At 40.1% G+C, this 16573-nt stretch overlaps 1 protein-coding gene across 1 annotated transcript in view; it reads right to left on the reverse strand.

Moving 5' to 3' along the window:
- Nucleotides 1-4504: 4504 nt before the first annotated feature.
- The window catches only part of duox (dual oxidase), a 33685-nt gene continuing 21616 nt past the window's right edge, over nt 4505-16573 (reverse strand). Inside the window, exons 20-32 of the mRNA XM_061969739.2 lie at nt 15080-15149; nt 14887-14931; nt 14629-14807; nt 14326-14556; nt 14150-14249; nt 13668-13717; nt 13473-13600; nt 13233-13386; nt 11194-11426; nt 6427-6585; nt 6198-6353; nt 5976-6104; nt 4505-4782 (exon numbers count right to left, since the gene is read on the reverse strand). Of these exons, the coding sequence (XP_061825723.2) occupies nt 4660-4782; nt 5976-6104; nt 6198-6353; nt 6427-6585; nt 11194-11426; nt 13233-13386; nt 13473-13600; nt 13668-13717; nt 14150-14249; nt 14326-14556; nt 14629-14807; nt 14887-14931; nt 15080-15149 (1757 nt within the window). The 3' untranslated portion in view covers nt 4505-4659. The remainder of the gene's footprint in view (nt 4783-5975; nt 6105-6197; nt 6354-6426; nt 6586-11193; nt 11427-13232; nt 13387-13472; nt 13601-13667; nt 13718-14149; nt 14250-14325; nt 14557-14628; nt 14808-14886; nt 14932-15079; nt 15150-16573) is intronic.

Consider the following 16573-nt stretch of genomic DNA (forward strand, 5'->3'; position numbering starts at 1 on the left):
TACTATAAAGTTATTTTCCATTTAACTTCACCAGTTTTAGATTATTTTTATTCAAAATCGCTGAATTTTCACATTTGCCGTTCAAATACTGAGAAGAGACGGTGCGGTGAACAGCAGCCAGTTGAGGCACGTCACTCAGTGCCGTAACATGGATTGCGCAATGTCTCGGCTAACTGCTGGCCTGCTGTGCAGTGAGACCGTATTGCTATATGAACTATATTATACATTTCCATAGTTTAGTTAGCTGAGGTATATAAGGTACAGTGTATTTTGTCAACAACTGTATGTGTGTAAAGTATTTCTTGTGCTGAGCGATCATAAAACGGTTGCAAAAGACGCACTGTGTGTGAGGCTCGCCTCCTGCACCCCCGCTGTTATGCCCGTTTGATTGTGGACTATTACTGACACCTTGTGGCGATGGGAAATGTTGCGCGTCATTAGTTTGGGCACTTCTGATTTACGATCTTAGTCCAGTTTATGAGACAATGAGAGTCAAACAAGTTGTGTTAGCTCTTACAAGCCTTAGAAAAGATAAGTCTGTAAGTAAACTGTTTGACTTGTTTATGTGGCTCAATATGAAGGTGGAAAGTGGCTAAATTTGATAGTAAGATGTGTATTGAAAAAACGATTTTTGTGCACTAATTTAATGGATGTTTGAGGACTTAAAATGGCTGCCACGGTCGCATATTTCCACCATAGAAGTAGTTTCAACGCTCAGCAGTATTTGTTTGGTGATAATGCTGTATATTTGTGTACAGCTAATGTTTACATATTGTGTATTACATTTCAGTATGTTGGTTGAATCATATAGCTTATACATTGTCATTGTGTGTATTTCAGTTTTACAAATAAATAAATAAAATAAAAGTCCAGTGCAAGACAAAGCAAGATCAACAACAATAAAGAGCCTAAATGGATTCATCTGCTTTGGAACTTTATTAGAACGTCCTGGATTGGTTGTTAGCTGTCTGCCAAGCTGTACAACCTCAACACATATAGTGAGGGTAGAACACCCGCCGTAGAATTGTTATATCAACTAAAGTCCACACTGCAGACTGCAGGTGTACTTAATTCACAACTCCTCCAACACGAACATTATTGTTTTTGCACTTTTTGGCTTCTTATTAAATAACTTTTGTAACCTATTTTCATGGACTTTCCTCTTTGTGATGTTAAGTTCCTGTTATGTGCTGTTATACAGTATATGCCTAGAGCTCTTATTTTGAAGGCGCTAAGAGCGGAAGTGATGTCACGTTGCGGAGGTTTTTGAAAGAAGTAAATAAAGTGGTCCTCGTGTAAACTGGAGCCTCCGTGTTTGTTATTTTGTAGTTTCATACAGTATGGGCGACATTTATAAACCCTCGGTTACACTTTTTTAAATAGATTCAATCTTGCACGTGGAAAGTTTAAGTGAGGGCTTTAGTTGCGGCGGATGGACTTAATTTCTAAGTAAAGGTAAGACCATAATAACGTTTTTTTTTATTAAATGTGCTTTTTTGTGTGCTACAGTTTGTATGTAAAGTTAAAGTTAAGTTAAAGTACCAATGATTGTCACACACACACTAGGTGTAATGAAATTTGTCCTCTGCATTTGACCCATCCCCTTGATCACCCCCTGGGAGGTGAGGGGAGCAGTGGGCAGCAGCGGCGCCGCGCCTGGGAATCATTTTTGGTGATTTAACCCCCAATTCCAACCCTTGATGCTGAGTGCCAAGCAGGGAAGAATGCTGGTATGAGCTTTTAAACATAACCCGTTAACTGCTGCCAATCAAATGGTGAATAAGATACTCTTTAGGGTTCATATGTTTGTAAATCTGACTGTGATGAAGTCAGTGCCTCACCAGCCATCAACCTCACCGCACGTCACTGATACACACATATATATATATATATATTAGAGATGTCCGATAATATCGGCCTGCCGATGTTATCGGCCGATAAATGCGTTAAAATGTAATATCGGAAATTATCGGTATCGTTTTTTTTATTATCGGTATCGGGGTTTGTTTTTTTTATTTTTTTTTATTAAATCAACATAAAAAACACAAGATACACTTACAATGAGTGCACCAACCCAAAAAACCTCCCTCCCCATTCACACTCATTCACACAAAAGGGTTGTTTCTTTCTGTTATTAATATTCTGGTTCCTACATTATATATGAATATATATCAATACAGTCTGCAAGGGATACAGTCCGTAAGCACACATGATTGTGTGTGCTGCTGGTCCACTAATAGTACTAACCTTTAACAGTTAATTTGACTCATTTTCATTCATTATTAGTTTCTATGTAACTGTTTTTATATTGTTTTACTTTATTTTTTATTCAAGAAAATGTTTTTAATTTATTTATCTTATTTTATTAATTTTTAAAAAAGTACCTTATCTTCACCATACCTGGTTGTCCAAATTAGGCATAATAATGTTTTAATTCCACGACTGCATGTATCGGTTGATATCGGTATCGGTAATTAAAGAGTTGGACATTATCGGAATATCGGATATCGGCAAAAAGCCATTATCAGACATCCCTAATATATATATATATATATATGTATGTATACAGTATATATATATATATATATATATATATATATATATATATATATATATACATATATATATATATATACAGTATATATATATATATATACAGTATATATACTGTAAACATTATATATGTTTATCAAATAAATCAAACTTACCTGGTTTGGTTCATTTCCGTCATGTTTTGCCATAACATTAATATACCACAATTACTCAAATAGTGGTCTCCACTTTTGTATGTAAATTGTAGAATATAAAATATTCAAAGCATATATATTTTTTTAAATATTTAAAAACATATTTTTTTGAATAACCCCCTAATAAATGCCAAACACTTTATAGATGGTCAACAACCAGGTCACTATGTGAGTAGATACAGCATAGTAACTACAGATAAAGAACACAACATACAACATCTATATGAGTTGGGAAATTGTGTTAGATGTAAATATAAACGGAATACAATGATTTGCAAATCATTTTCAACCTATATTCAATTGAATGCACTACAAAGACAAGATATTTGATGTTCAAACTCATAAACTTTATTCTTTTTTTTGCAAATAATAATTAACTTAGAATTTCATGGCTGCTACACGTGTCAAAGTAGTTGGGAAAGGGCATGTTCACCACTGTGTTACATGGCCTTTCCTTTTAACAACACTCAGTAAACGTTTGGGAACTGAGGAGACACATTTTTGAAGCTTCTCAGGTGGAATTCTTTCCCATTCTTGCTTGATGTACAGCTTAAGTTGTTCAACAGTCCGGGGTCTCCGTTGTGGTATTTTAGGCTTCATAATGCGCCACACATTTTCAATGGGAGACAGGTCTGGACTACAGGCAGGCCAGTCTAGTACCCGCACTCTTTTACTATGAAGCCACGTTGATGTAACACGTGGCTTGGCATTGTCTTGCTGAAATAAGCAGGGGCGTCCATGGTAACGTTGCTTGGATGGCAACATATGTTGCTCCAAAACCTGTATGTACCTTTCAGCATTAATGGCGCCTTCACAGATGTGTAAGTTACCCATGTCTTGGGCACTAATACACCCCCATACCATCACAGATGCTGGCTTTTCCACTTTGCGCCTATAACAATCCGGATGATTCTTTTCCTCTTTGGTCCGGAGGACACGACGTCCACAGTTTCCAAAAACAATTTGAAATGTGGACTCGTCAGACCACAGAACACTTTTCCACATTGTATCAGTCCATCTTAGATGAGCTCAGGCCCAGCGAAGCTGACTGCGTTTCTGGGTGTTGTTGATAAACGGTTTTCGTCTTGCATAGGAGAGTTTTAACTTGCACTTACAGATGTAGCGACCAACTGTAGTTACTGTCAGTGGGTTTCTGAAGTGTTCCTGAGCCCATGTGGTGATATCCTTTACAAACTGATGTCGCTTGTTGATGCAGTACAGCCTGAGGGATCGAAGGTCACGGGCTTAGCTGCTTACGTGCAGTGATTTCTCCAGATTCTCTGAACCCTTTGATGATATTACGGACCGTAGATGGTGAAATCCCTAAATTCCTTGCAATAGCTGCTTGAGAAAGGTTTTTCTTAAAGTGTTCAACAATTTGCTCACGCATTTGTTGACAAAGTGGTGACCCTCGCCCCATCCTTGTTTGTGAATGACTGAGCATTTCATGGAATCTATTTTTATACGCAATCATGGCACCCACATGTTCCCAATTTACCTGTTCACCTGTGGGATGTTCCAAATAAGTGTTTGATCAGCATTCCTCAACTTTATCAATATTTATTGCCACCTTTCCCAACTTCTTTGTCAAGATGTTAATGATTATTTGCAAAAAAAAAAAAGTTTATCAGTTTGAACATCAAATATGTTGTCTTTGTAGCATATTCAACTGAATATGGGTTGAAAATGATTTGCAAATCATTGTTTTCCGTTTATATTTACATCTAACACAATTTCCAACTCATATGGAAACGGGGTTTGTACATTAATTATTTTATTCTGGTGATCAACAGTGTCAACTTTCTCATTGCCATACTTTAGATCTTTGAGATTTGCTCCTTCTAAATTGTGTATTTATTTAATTTCTCCTCCTAAATTGGCCAGCACGATCGTCAATAACATGGACGGCCATTTAAAAGTTCTCATAGTGATGCATGAAGAGTGCCTGGTCCTTTTTGTTCATGTGCTGACAGGCTTTTTCCACATTTTTGGTGAGTCCTGGTGGTCCACAGCTGAATACACCAATCTTAGACGCCTGCAGAAAATACACACAGTAAAGTGGACACGTTAAATGCGTGTGTACACTCAAAGTTCCATATGACGCTGTGGTTGGGCTACATAGAATACCGATCGCGTTACTACCGAGATCGCATTATAAAGAAACAGAAACAGGTGCATGAGCTAAGGCACTTCTAGCAACAAGAACGTAAACAAAGGAGGACTAGGACTGTTGGCAACATTGGGGCAAAAATTCGGGGTCCATTATTTATATATATATATATATATATATATATATATATATATATTTATATATATATATATATATATTTATATATATACAGCCAAAAGTTTGGACGCACCTTCTCATTCAATGCGTTTTCTTTATTTTCATGACTATTTACATTGTAGATTATCACTGAAGGCATCAAAACTATGAATGAACACATGTGGAGTTATGTACTTAACAAAAAAAGGTGAAATAACTGAAAAAATGTTTTATATTTTAGTTTCTTCAAAATAGCCACCCTTTGCTCTGATTACTGCTTTGCACACTCTTGGCATTCTCTCAATGAGCTTCAGGAGGTAGAAATGGTTTTCACTTCACATATATATATATATATATATATATATATATATATATATATATATATATATATATATATTCATATATATACATATGTATATATATATACTGTTTATATATGTGTATATATATATATATATATATATATATATATATATATATATACAAATATACATATATATAATCTGTCTCATTGCAGATTAGACAAATTGCCTTTTTCTTTACACTTGACCAAAAAAAAGTCATATGTCCACTGATGTTTAAAAACTCTACACTAGGAGTCTATTTTATGTTTCCCCAACGATTTTGCCTTTTTTTCCCCTCGTGCACTAATTGACTGAAAGAGCGCACACTTGCCGCACGCTTGCCCGAGACTGTCACGTTATCAATGGGAAAATGCATTTTTGGACAATATGATTTGCCTGAGCGGCGAGGAGACCCCGAGTGTAACAAGCGGTAAAAAATGGATTGCTGGATGGGCTAGAAAGGACAGATTAAAAAAATATTTTAGCGTCCAAAAATATTTTGGATGTTGGCGGGCCTTATCTGTAGTTTGGGGACTCCTTCTTTATATAGAATGTTGCGTTTTATTGGACCGCGTTATATCAAACTTTGAGTGTATATGCATGGAGAAAAGGCCTGACCTTAGGGTGAACCTCCTGCAGTGAGCTGAAAAAGGAGACAAAAGGCGGACGGCCAAAGTGGGTGACGGACCTCAGGCCGGTGAAAAGACTGCGGCTCCACACTTTCTGGAAGTGACGCTCACACACATACTGTTCACAGATTCCACACAAGATAAACACAGATGGTAATCCATCACTGACTATAATGCAAATACAGTGTAGTTGTACTGTAATTGGGCTCACCAGCATGGTGGTGCGGAGGTCAAACTTCTCGGCCACCTGAGTGATATAAGTGTGAACTGACACCAGCTCCAGCGAGTCCATCTCCTCCACCTCCCTGATGATGTCTGACACCCACTCAAACTGACGCTGCGTGCGGGTCACCCAGATGAAGTACACCTGGCAAATATGACAGTTAATAGTCCGCAAAGATACGTCACGATGTGGGAAGAAATGCTTGTTTTTAAGACACCTTTTTACATTGGATCTTGGACTTGATGGAGGACTTGAACACCAGGTCTTTGAGGATGGAGGCAAATGGCGTGACGCCGATTCCTCCTCCCACCAACACAGACACCTCAAAGTCAGTCCATTCCTGGTGGCCCTCTCCGAATGGGCCATCCATGTACAGCTGTGGTAAAAGAAGCATAACAAAAACTCTTATTTTAAGTCCCGAATGTACACTTTGAGGGTTAAGTATTAGTAGAATTGTAGCAAGCTGTTACACCTACAAACCCCAAAACTAGTTGGCACGTTGTGTAAATGGTAAATAAAAACAGAATACAAATATTTGCAAATTCTTTTCAACTTATATTCAATTGAATAGACTGCTAAGACAAGATGCTCAACGTTCGGACTGAAAAACGTTAATTTTTGCAATTAGCAGCTCATTTGGAATTTGATGACTGCAACATGTTTTAAAAAAGCTGGCACAAGTGGCAAAAAAGACTGAGAAAGTTGAGGAATGCTCATCAAACACTTATTTGGAACATCCCACAGGTGAACCGGCTATTTGGGAACAGGTGGGTGCAATGATTGGGTATAAAAGCAGCTTCCATGAAATGCTCAGTCATTCACAAACAAGGATGGGGTGAGGGTCACCCCTTTGTGAACAAATGCGAAAGCAAATTGTCGACACTTTAACAACATTTCTCAACCAGCTATTGCAAAGAATTTAGGGATTTCACCATCTACGGTTTGTAATATCATCAAAAGGTTCAGAGAATCTGGAGAAATCACTGCACGTAAGCGATGATCCCTCAGGCGATACTGCACCAAAACGACATCAGTGTGTAAAGGATATCACCACATGGGCTCAGGAACACTTCAGAAAACCACTGTCAGCAACTACAGTTTGTCGCTACATCTGTAAGTGCAAGTTAAAACTATACTATGCAAAGTGAAAGCCATTTATCAACAACACCCAGAAACGCTGTTGGCTTTGCTGGGCCCGAGCTCATCTAAGATGGACTGATGCAAAGTGGAAAAGAGTTCTGTGGTCTGACGAGTCCACATTTCAAATTGTTTTTGGAAACTGTGGACGTTGTGTCTTCCGGAACAAAGAGGAAAAGAACCATCCAGATTGTTATAGGCGCAAAGTTGAAAAGCCAGCATCTGTGATGGTATGGGGGTGTATTAGTGCCCAAGGCATGGGTATGTGAAGGCACCATTAATGCTGAAAGGTACATACAGGTTTTGGAGCAACATATGTTGCCATCCAAGCAACGTTATCATGGACGCCCCTGCTTATTTCAGCAAGCCAATGCCAAGCCATGTGTTACAACAGCGTGGCTTCATAGTAAAAGAGTGCGGGTACTAGACTGGCCTGCCTGTAGTCCAGACCTGTCTCCCATTGAAAACGTGTGGCACAATATGAAGCCTAAAATACCACAAGGGAGATCCCGGACTGTTGAACAACTTAAGCTGTACATCAAGCAAGAATCCACCTGAAAAGCTTCAAAAATGTGTCTCCTCAGTTCCCATACATTTACTGAGTGTTGTTAAAAGGAAAGGCCATGTTACCCAGTGGTAAAAATGCCCCTGTGCCAACTTTTTTGCAATGTGCTGCTGCCATTAAATTCTAAGTTAATGATTATTTGCAAAAAAAAATTACGTTTGTCAGTTCGAACATTAAATATCTTGTCTTTGCAGTCTATTCAATTGAATATAAGTTGAAAAAGATTTGCAAATCATTGTATTCTGTTTTTATTTACGAATTAGACAACATGCCAACTTCACTGGTTTTAGGTTTTGTACAAATATTACATCTTTGCACTTTCTGGGAAGACAAGCATTGGAGTGTGTGAGCAACTGAACCCAGAAGTAATCTGTGTTAGTTGACCATAAAAGGTGTTGGTGAGCTGTCAATGTGATAAAAAAGAACATAAATGGAAGGATTTGTTTATTTTGTGTGTGTCTTATCATATTGTAATTGTCTTTGAGTAATGCCGCCTACTGAAAGATAGTAGCTGCAAACATTTTCCCGAAAGTGCAAGTCATAAAAGGAATAATAAATAGAAAACCCATTTCTCATCCTCAAGTTACAATATAGACTGACGTGCTCAAGGGCTCCAAAGTACACTACACATCCTTCTGAGAATCAGCGTCCTCTGCAGTGGACATTTTATTTTTGGTCTACTTCTGTTGTCAGAGTTACACATAAAAAATAGCCCCGTTATGGAAAACACAAACATTCGCTGCAGAGGATGCTGGCTCTCAGGAGAATAGATCAAAAGTAGTGCAGTTGAACAATTACATTTTTAATCACAATAAAAAAAAAAGAGTTGCTGTGGATTCATTTTGAGTAATCACGATTAAATAAAATGTATTTTTTTCATCTATATTAATGGTGTTCCATTTTGCATGAGAAAATATTCAAGAAAAAAAGCAAAGTATATGCACTTAAAGTGTTTATTAAACATCTTTAACGTCAAGTTCATGCTAACAAAAATCTGTTTTTTGACTATTTTCTTGTTTTTTGTGTTATTTTTGTTCCAGCGCTCTTATTTCTAGTTTGTGCTTACGTGTGTGCTACTGACACCAATTCTAATTTAAAACATTTGTATGCTCGTACAACACTTAAAACCTTTAGCATATCAGTATGTGGAATTAAATTATGGAATGGATTAAGCAAAGAAATCAAACAAAGCACCAATATGATTCAGTTTAAGAGACTGTTCAAACTACAAGTGTTCACAAAGTACACAGAACAAGAATTACGATGAACATCTTGAACCCTTTTTTTTTTTCCTTTTTTTTTATTGAGACAAAGATTATTTATGTATTTAATATTTGTATGCTTACTATGGTATATTATATTTATATATTATTTATTTGTTCACTGTTCTGTTACAGAGAACAAGGAAATGGGATAAAATTGCTATGATATGAAAAGGGGTAGGATTAAATAAGCTCTGCTTCTTCCTACTCCTTTTCGGACGTGCTGTAAGGAACCAACTGGAATTGTGTGATGCATTACATTGTATTGTATGTATGTTTGAAATAAACTGAACTGAAACTAAACTGAACTGAACTGAGTGCTGGCTCTCACACCTGTCCTTGAAGGGCAATCAGAGTGTTTATTATCATTGTAGTTGTTGTGTGCCAATAAAAGCAATGTGCTTTGACGTACTGCATAGGTCTGCCGTGCCAGCAACCTGAGGCTTCCTGGTTCGATGACCGGCTTCTGCTATCCTAGTCACGTGCTGTTGTGTCCTTGAGCAAGACACTTCCCCCTTGCTCCTGATGTGTGGTGGTTAGGGCCTTGCATGGCAGCTCCCGCCATCAGTGTGTGAATGTGTGTCAAAGCGCTTTGAGTACCTTGAAGGTAGAAAAGCGCTACGCAAGCATAACCCATTTACCCTATGCCTGTGACAGTAGCTTTTTGTGCACTTCCCTGCTGCACTCTTTCAGTTTGACCATGCTGTTGCTTTAGTTGTTCCTTATAAAATGACGTTTTGCCTGCACTTGACCTGCCTTCTCTGCATTTTGGGGTCCGGACCAACAACGTCAACACAGACCAACGGTTTGTTTTTATAAACAAACATTTATCCACATTTGTGCGCAACCTTAAAGGGTAACTGCATTTTTGGGGGGACATGTTTCCTATCATTCACAATCATTATGAGTAACAAGAAATAAAAGTCAGCTTATAATAGAGTCAATGGGAGGTCCTCTGTTCCGCCCATGAAGCCCTCTAAAGAACCATCCAAAAAGCACCAACAATACCCTATTTCCACTCCACCCCCCTTTTCTTCGCGAGTCATTCGTCATCTTATCGGGAATAGCTCAACATCCTAGCAATCGACATCACAGTGAGAGCAGACGTTGCACAGTAAGTGATGTTTTATTATTTTTGTTGGCTCTCAAAGTCTGCAGTGAGTAGTAATCAGTGATGTAGTCGAAGGAAAAAGTGAACATTGTGATGCGTTTTTGAAATTAATGATCAAAATATGTAAATATTACATGTGCCTGTTACTACATTACATATATACGTGTGTAAAAAGCTGTTCGGATGTTTTTAATGTGCTTTATTTAAGTTAAAGTTAAAGTACCAATGATTGTCACACACACACGAGGTGTGGCGAAATTATTCTCTTCATTTGACCCATCACCATTGATCACCCCCTGGGATGTGAGGGGAGCAGTGAGCAGCAGCGGTGGCCGTGCCTGGGAATCATTTTTGGTGATTTAACCCCCAATTCCAACCCTTGATGCTGAGTGTCAAGCAGGGAGGTAATGGCTCCCATTTTTATAGTCTTTGGTTTGAATCGGCCAGGGTTTGAACTCACAACCTACCGGCCTCGGCAGAATAGAGCAACTACTATAGGCTCCATTGCAGGCAGACTTTTGATCGCATGTATTTACTATTTAAAATTAAAAAAAACAAAACATATGTGCTTGTCTTACATAAGAATTGTGAATGATTGGCAAAATTCCCCAAAAAGTGCAGTTCCCCTTTAACTCCTTTTGTGTTATTACCTCTTTATGCCGATTCACTGTTCCGTTATGTTTATTCATTTATTTGTACGCTGTTTAGATTCTTTCAAATTGACTTTTGCACATGCGTGACAGTAACACTTCTTGGTTGGGAACCACGGCTCCAACCCTCAATCAATTTACAGTTTATAAGGGCGTGATTAAAAAATTAGGGTTTGGTAGTAAAATGAAAAAACTGTTGCCTACTTTAATTTTATGAAAATCAACCAGCAAAATGTAAAAAGAAACATGCATTCCTTGCCTTTGGATAGGCTCCGAGTTCTAGCAGATTTTGTTCACTGTAGAGCTCCCGCAGCCGGCTGGTCCAGGGCCCCACAGCCCTAATATGAAGGCTGAGGGTCTCCTCATGAGGGGCTGATGTCAGCGTGAACGGGTGGTACTCATTTGTGCCCAACATCAGGCATGCAATGCGGACCCACTGTCCGGAACGATACACAAACCGTTGTGGTCGCTTGAACTCCAGATGAGTTACACCTGCAGGGGGCACGACAGAGGGAAGTGGGACATTCATTATTATGGGCCTGACCTACTAAAGATTTGCATGTACTAAAACATTGGCAAAAAAAATTATCAAACCCAGGAGTAGAACAATGAGGAGAAGAGAAAATGGAAGCATAGAAATTCTTTAAAATCATCCGTAACTATACCTGAATCGGACGAATCAGCGGAATATAATGGGATCCTGACATCTGGTGTAGTTGATGAGCAATTGCATCATATTTGCATATAAATATAGATTAAAGTAATTTATTATCAACTCGTGTGATGAACGTTAGAGAAGAAGGAATATTGCCTTCTAGAGGGATTAAAAAAACGCCAGATATCTGGAACAGAAAATTCTTCCTAAAAGACTAGAAAAACAACCATCGCGCCTCTTCTACACTGATAAACACAGTAGGTACCAAAAATGTAACATTGAGTTAGCAAATAAAGTGCACTAAGGTATATGTTTGTATAGGATGAAATAAGGTTGTTTAATTACAGCTTACTATCAAAACCTATTCCTTCAATCGAATGTGCAAAAATATATGTCAATATAATCAACAAGACAATACCAAAAAAATACTTACTAGTCGTCCCGACAGAACACAGTAACTATACCATCTGAATGAATTAGAACATAATCAATACTTCTGTTATCTGTAGTCCTCTAGCTCCAAAATGGTGGCGGCCAGCTAGCATGCTAGCATGCCTCCTACCTTGAATCCGAGGCAACTCCCATTTTTATGTTTTGGTCGACTAAATCCGCCGCCTTTGTTGGACCATCGAATCTGTGCGTCTGGCCGTTAGATAAAGTGATTCGCAACGTCGACGGAAAGAGAAGACCAAACCTCACGTTGGGACATGAACGTAGCCTCTTCTTCACAGCAGGAAAGGTAGCTCGCCTCCGAGCCACGGCTGGGTTGAAGTCAAGAAAATGTAAATCCTCTTGCCCATAAAGGATAGCGGAGAAGCCTCAACCACCCTTCGCATAGTCTTGAAATAAGTAAGTTTACTGGTACAACGAGCGGCCGAGGAGGTTCGCCGTCTTTAGACCTGGCGCGGATGATCCAGTGGGCACGGTCCAACATGGGCTTGTTGTCAAGTTTAAGGACCTCCTGCAAGAATTGAGTGATGAACTCAATCGGACAGGGGCCCTCACAGCCCTCAGGAAGGCCCACCACTAGGATGTTATTCAACCTTGAGTGGCTCTGCAGATCATCGCAATTAGCCTGTTGATGCTCGTATGGAGTTCGGTTAGCTCGTTTGCATTCGCGTTAGCAGCAAACTCCAGGCTAGCGATGGTCCGGCTATAGGACGAGAGAATGCTTTCGAATGGCTCCATATCTCTATCTCTCCTCTGACAACGGATTTAATATTGTGGAGGATGTCGGCTTGCATTTCGTCCGTGTTCTGACTTATCCTCTTCAAAAGGGCGTCGACTCCTACATGGTATTTGGATTCGGAGACACTCAGGGCTTGGAGCAGCCTGGCTTGTTGGATTTCCCTCGGCCAGACACACGCGACAGGTCAGTAAAAAGTATGGTAGAGTTGACGGCTGGAATTCCTAAAAGTGTCACATTTCCACTGAGTCCTCACTAAGCATGCCTTGCACCAACCATGGTCAACCGGAAGTCTTACCCACGCAGTCTTAGTAGCCCACTAATAGTACACACAATTTGTGTGCACACACTATTTAACACTTGTTATTTGGATCTTAGAAGATCAGGCCCTGTATCATTATTAAAACATGTTGTCTTATAACCAAGGACGGGTGAATATAACAGAACTTAAGTTTACCTGAAGGCAGCAGCTCTGCTGTAATTACAGGAATTTCCACTTTCTTCCTACTCAGACTGATGAGTTTGTCCAGCAAGAAGAGCAGTGCAGGTGGGATGAGGAAGATGTAGAAACAGGGCTCTTGAAGCAGACCGAAACTGCCATGAATAACTATCTGTTGGATGAAAACATGCCACGATCACAACACTCCTAAAACAGATGGGAACGTGAGGTATATTTGTCAAGCACGAAAACACTTACCAATATATACACGGCAATGTAAAGGTAATGTGTGATCCAAAACCCTCGAAAACTGATGCGGCGAAAATAACGAGAGGCAAAAACGTACATGACCGACAAAGTGAAGAGAAGGAGGATGCCAGTAATCCCTGTAAAAAGAACAAAAAACATTGCGATGTAACAAGGAAGCTCTGTGACGCCAGAATCTCCTTGTACCTGGAACAGTTTGAAAAAACCACCACGACCACTTGAGAGGAAGTTCAGACCTAAAGTGAAGACAGAAAAATGCATGAGAATGCTGAAGAATACTTTCAATTGTCAATTAAAAAGGGAGGGGATCATGCTCTGCTTCACAATGTCACAGTAGTACACATTGAAATTAATCTTTTCATAAACCACAACTCACGCATACACAGATCAAGCATTTATGTATATTGCTACTCACTTGTGCTGCCAACTGTTTAGACCAGTGGTTCTCTAACTTTTTTCAGAAAGTACCACCTCAGAAAAAAACTTAGAACCCGTGAACCACAGTTTGAGAATCCCTCATTTAGACAATAATGTCAGTGTGTTATGTCATTTTCAGTGGATAGTACATCTATACTGCGATACAAGTTGTACACAGACTACTTTAAAGTATATCCACGTAGAAGATTTACTCACGTTTTGTATGTGTCTATTAAAGTCATGTACATTACCCATTGTTGGTGAAAACCTTAGGGAACAGACAAGACAGGATGTTGAGGTCACTGATGGAAAAGATGTAGATGTTGACCACGTGACCCAAGGTGTGAACAACTACAAACAACACATTGTTGTTGGAAACAAGCTGATTTACTGTAGCCTAAAACACAAGGATAAACGTCTCGGGTACCTGAGAGGACGACAGCAGTCACAGCCATGAAACGATGTAAGTCGATGGCGGCATCGAAGGGGATGTATCTGTTCAGGAATGTCTCTCTGCACAGCGTGATGAGGTTGCGACACACTGTGAGGAGCATGTAGGGAAACAGAAAGGAGATGGCGGCAGCCGTGCTTCGAGACACGACGACACCCACTGCTGAAGTCTCAGGGATGCCTGTAGATGTGGCCTGCAAACTGTAGTCTACAGTGGAGTGTTATTAATCAGTCCACATGGATCAAACATAAAAAAAACACAGAGGTGATTCATCCTTACAGTAGCATCTCTCAATCGCCACACCAGCTGTGATGCCGTACACCACAATGAAGCAGACAATATGGCGGCGGTAGTTCTCAATGAACCGTTTGAACTGTTGGATCTTCTGTTCGACAGGGCTCCTTATGTACCTGGTGCGTTTAGGCTTCACATATACATTTGGAGCGTTGAGTTCAAACCTGAAATGAGCCAAATCTATTTCTTTCTTTTCCACAATCAACAATTTCTAGGTGGGGACTGAGATGAAAATATGCATACTTTTTCCGTCTGCGTATATCCAGCCTCTCTGTCATGTCACTGCTGCTGTAATAAAATAAATCATATGATTATCATTGAATTAAACACTCATGGGGCTTTGCCTGTCACTCGGTCTCTAAGGTTTTGTACAGAGTGTGCAGTTGTATCAAAAAACGTCTTAGTTGGCTCGGTTTTCTTGGTTACAGCAGCTTACCTACTGGATGGGCAGATAAAGGAAACTCTCTGGTCTCGACTAAGAAATGCATTTCCTTGTTGCTCCACCCCTGTGTGAACATTAACCAGTGTTAGGAAAATTACTTCAAAAAAGTAAAGTAATTAATGCGTTATTTTTTTTTTTAACTTTCATATATATGGCGTATGCAGTTGTGAAGTGAAGTGAAGTGAATTACATTTATATAGCGCTTATTCTCAAGTGACTCAAAGCGCTTTACATTGTGAAACCCAATATCTAAGTTACATTTAAACCAGTGTGGGTGGCACTGGGAGCAGGTGGGTAAAGTGTCTTGCCCAAGGACACAACGGCAGATGGCGGAAGCGGGGATCGAACCTGCAACCCTCAAGTTGCTGGCACGGCCGCTCTGCCAACCGAGCTATACCGCCCCAGTTGAGATGTTTCATGAGAGAAGAGTGTATGAGGTTCACTGTCATTGTTCACTATGATCATAAATCATTTGGTTTCCCTTCACTTCACAGTGTAAGGTGGAGCTTATTATCCAATCCAATCCATTCCACCAGTAACGCCCAATTTTTCACTGTTACCTTAGTAAGGTAGAGCCAGACAGAGAGCAGCAGCATTAAGAGAACAAGCCTACAAGATGGACAGATGGATGTTTTTCAAGAAAGTTGTCAGGATCGAGTGAATGTGGCTTACAGCGTGACCCCAACGATGCAGAGAACAGCAGGTAAAACTAGGTTTCATTGCTACAGGAATCAGGGAACAAACACTCGCACACAAAGCAGGCTTTCAAGTACAATGGTCTAGCCCTGTGTGCAGAGCAGGCTGGCATATAAAGAAGCCTGATTGGCAACCTGCAACAGCTGTGCCCAGATTGCCAATCAGGGACAGGTGAAGGAGGCCACGCTCAAGACAGACGTGCAGAGATAGGAAATAGAAACCAAAATAAAAGCGCTGAAAAGCAAAAGGCGCAGAACACAGCAAGTTGATAACAAACCACTCCCACCACGTTACTGGCCTTCTCTACCAACTTGTCCAGTCTGTTTGCGTCCCTCGCTCTCAGCCCGCTGCCCCAGCAGGCCACGGCGTACAAGTAGGCGCCCGCCACCACCGACTCGTAGAACATCTTCAACATTTTTGTACAGACGTTGAAGGATCCTAGCCTCCTGAGGAAGTAGAGGCGGCTCTGTCCCTTCTTGTAGAGTGCCTCAGCGTGTTTTGACCCATTCAGCTTGTTGTCGATGTGTACCCCGAGGTAGTTACAATCCTCAACCACATCGACCCCCCTGATGGAAACAGGGGTCGCCGCAGTACTCCTCCTTCTTCCCAGGTCCACAACCAGTTCTTTGGTCTTCGTCACATTAAGCTGGAGGTGGTTCTTTCCACACCATGTGACAAAGTCCTCCACCAGTGCCCTGTATTCCTCATCATCACCATCCTCAATACACCCCACTGTCGCAGAGTCATCAGAAAACTTCTGAAGGTGGCAGGACTCTGAGTGATAATGGAAGG

This window comes from Nerophis lumbriciformis, linkage group LG10 (assembly GCF_033978685.3).
Source record: "Nerophis lumbriciformis linkage group LG10, RoL_Nlum_v2.1, whole genome shotgun sequence".
Taxonomy (NCBI): domain Eukaryota; kingdom Metazoa; phylum Chordata; class Actinopteri; order Syngnathiformes; family Syngnathidae; genus Nerophis; species Nerophis lumbriciformis.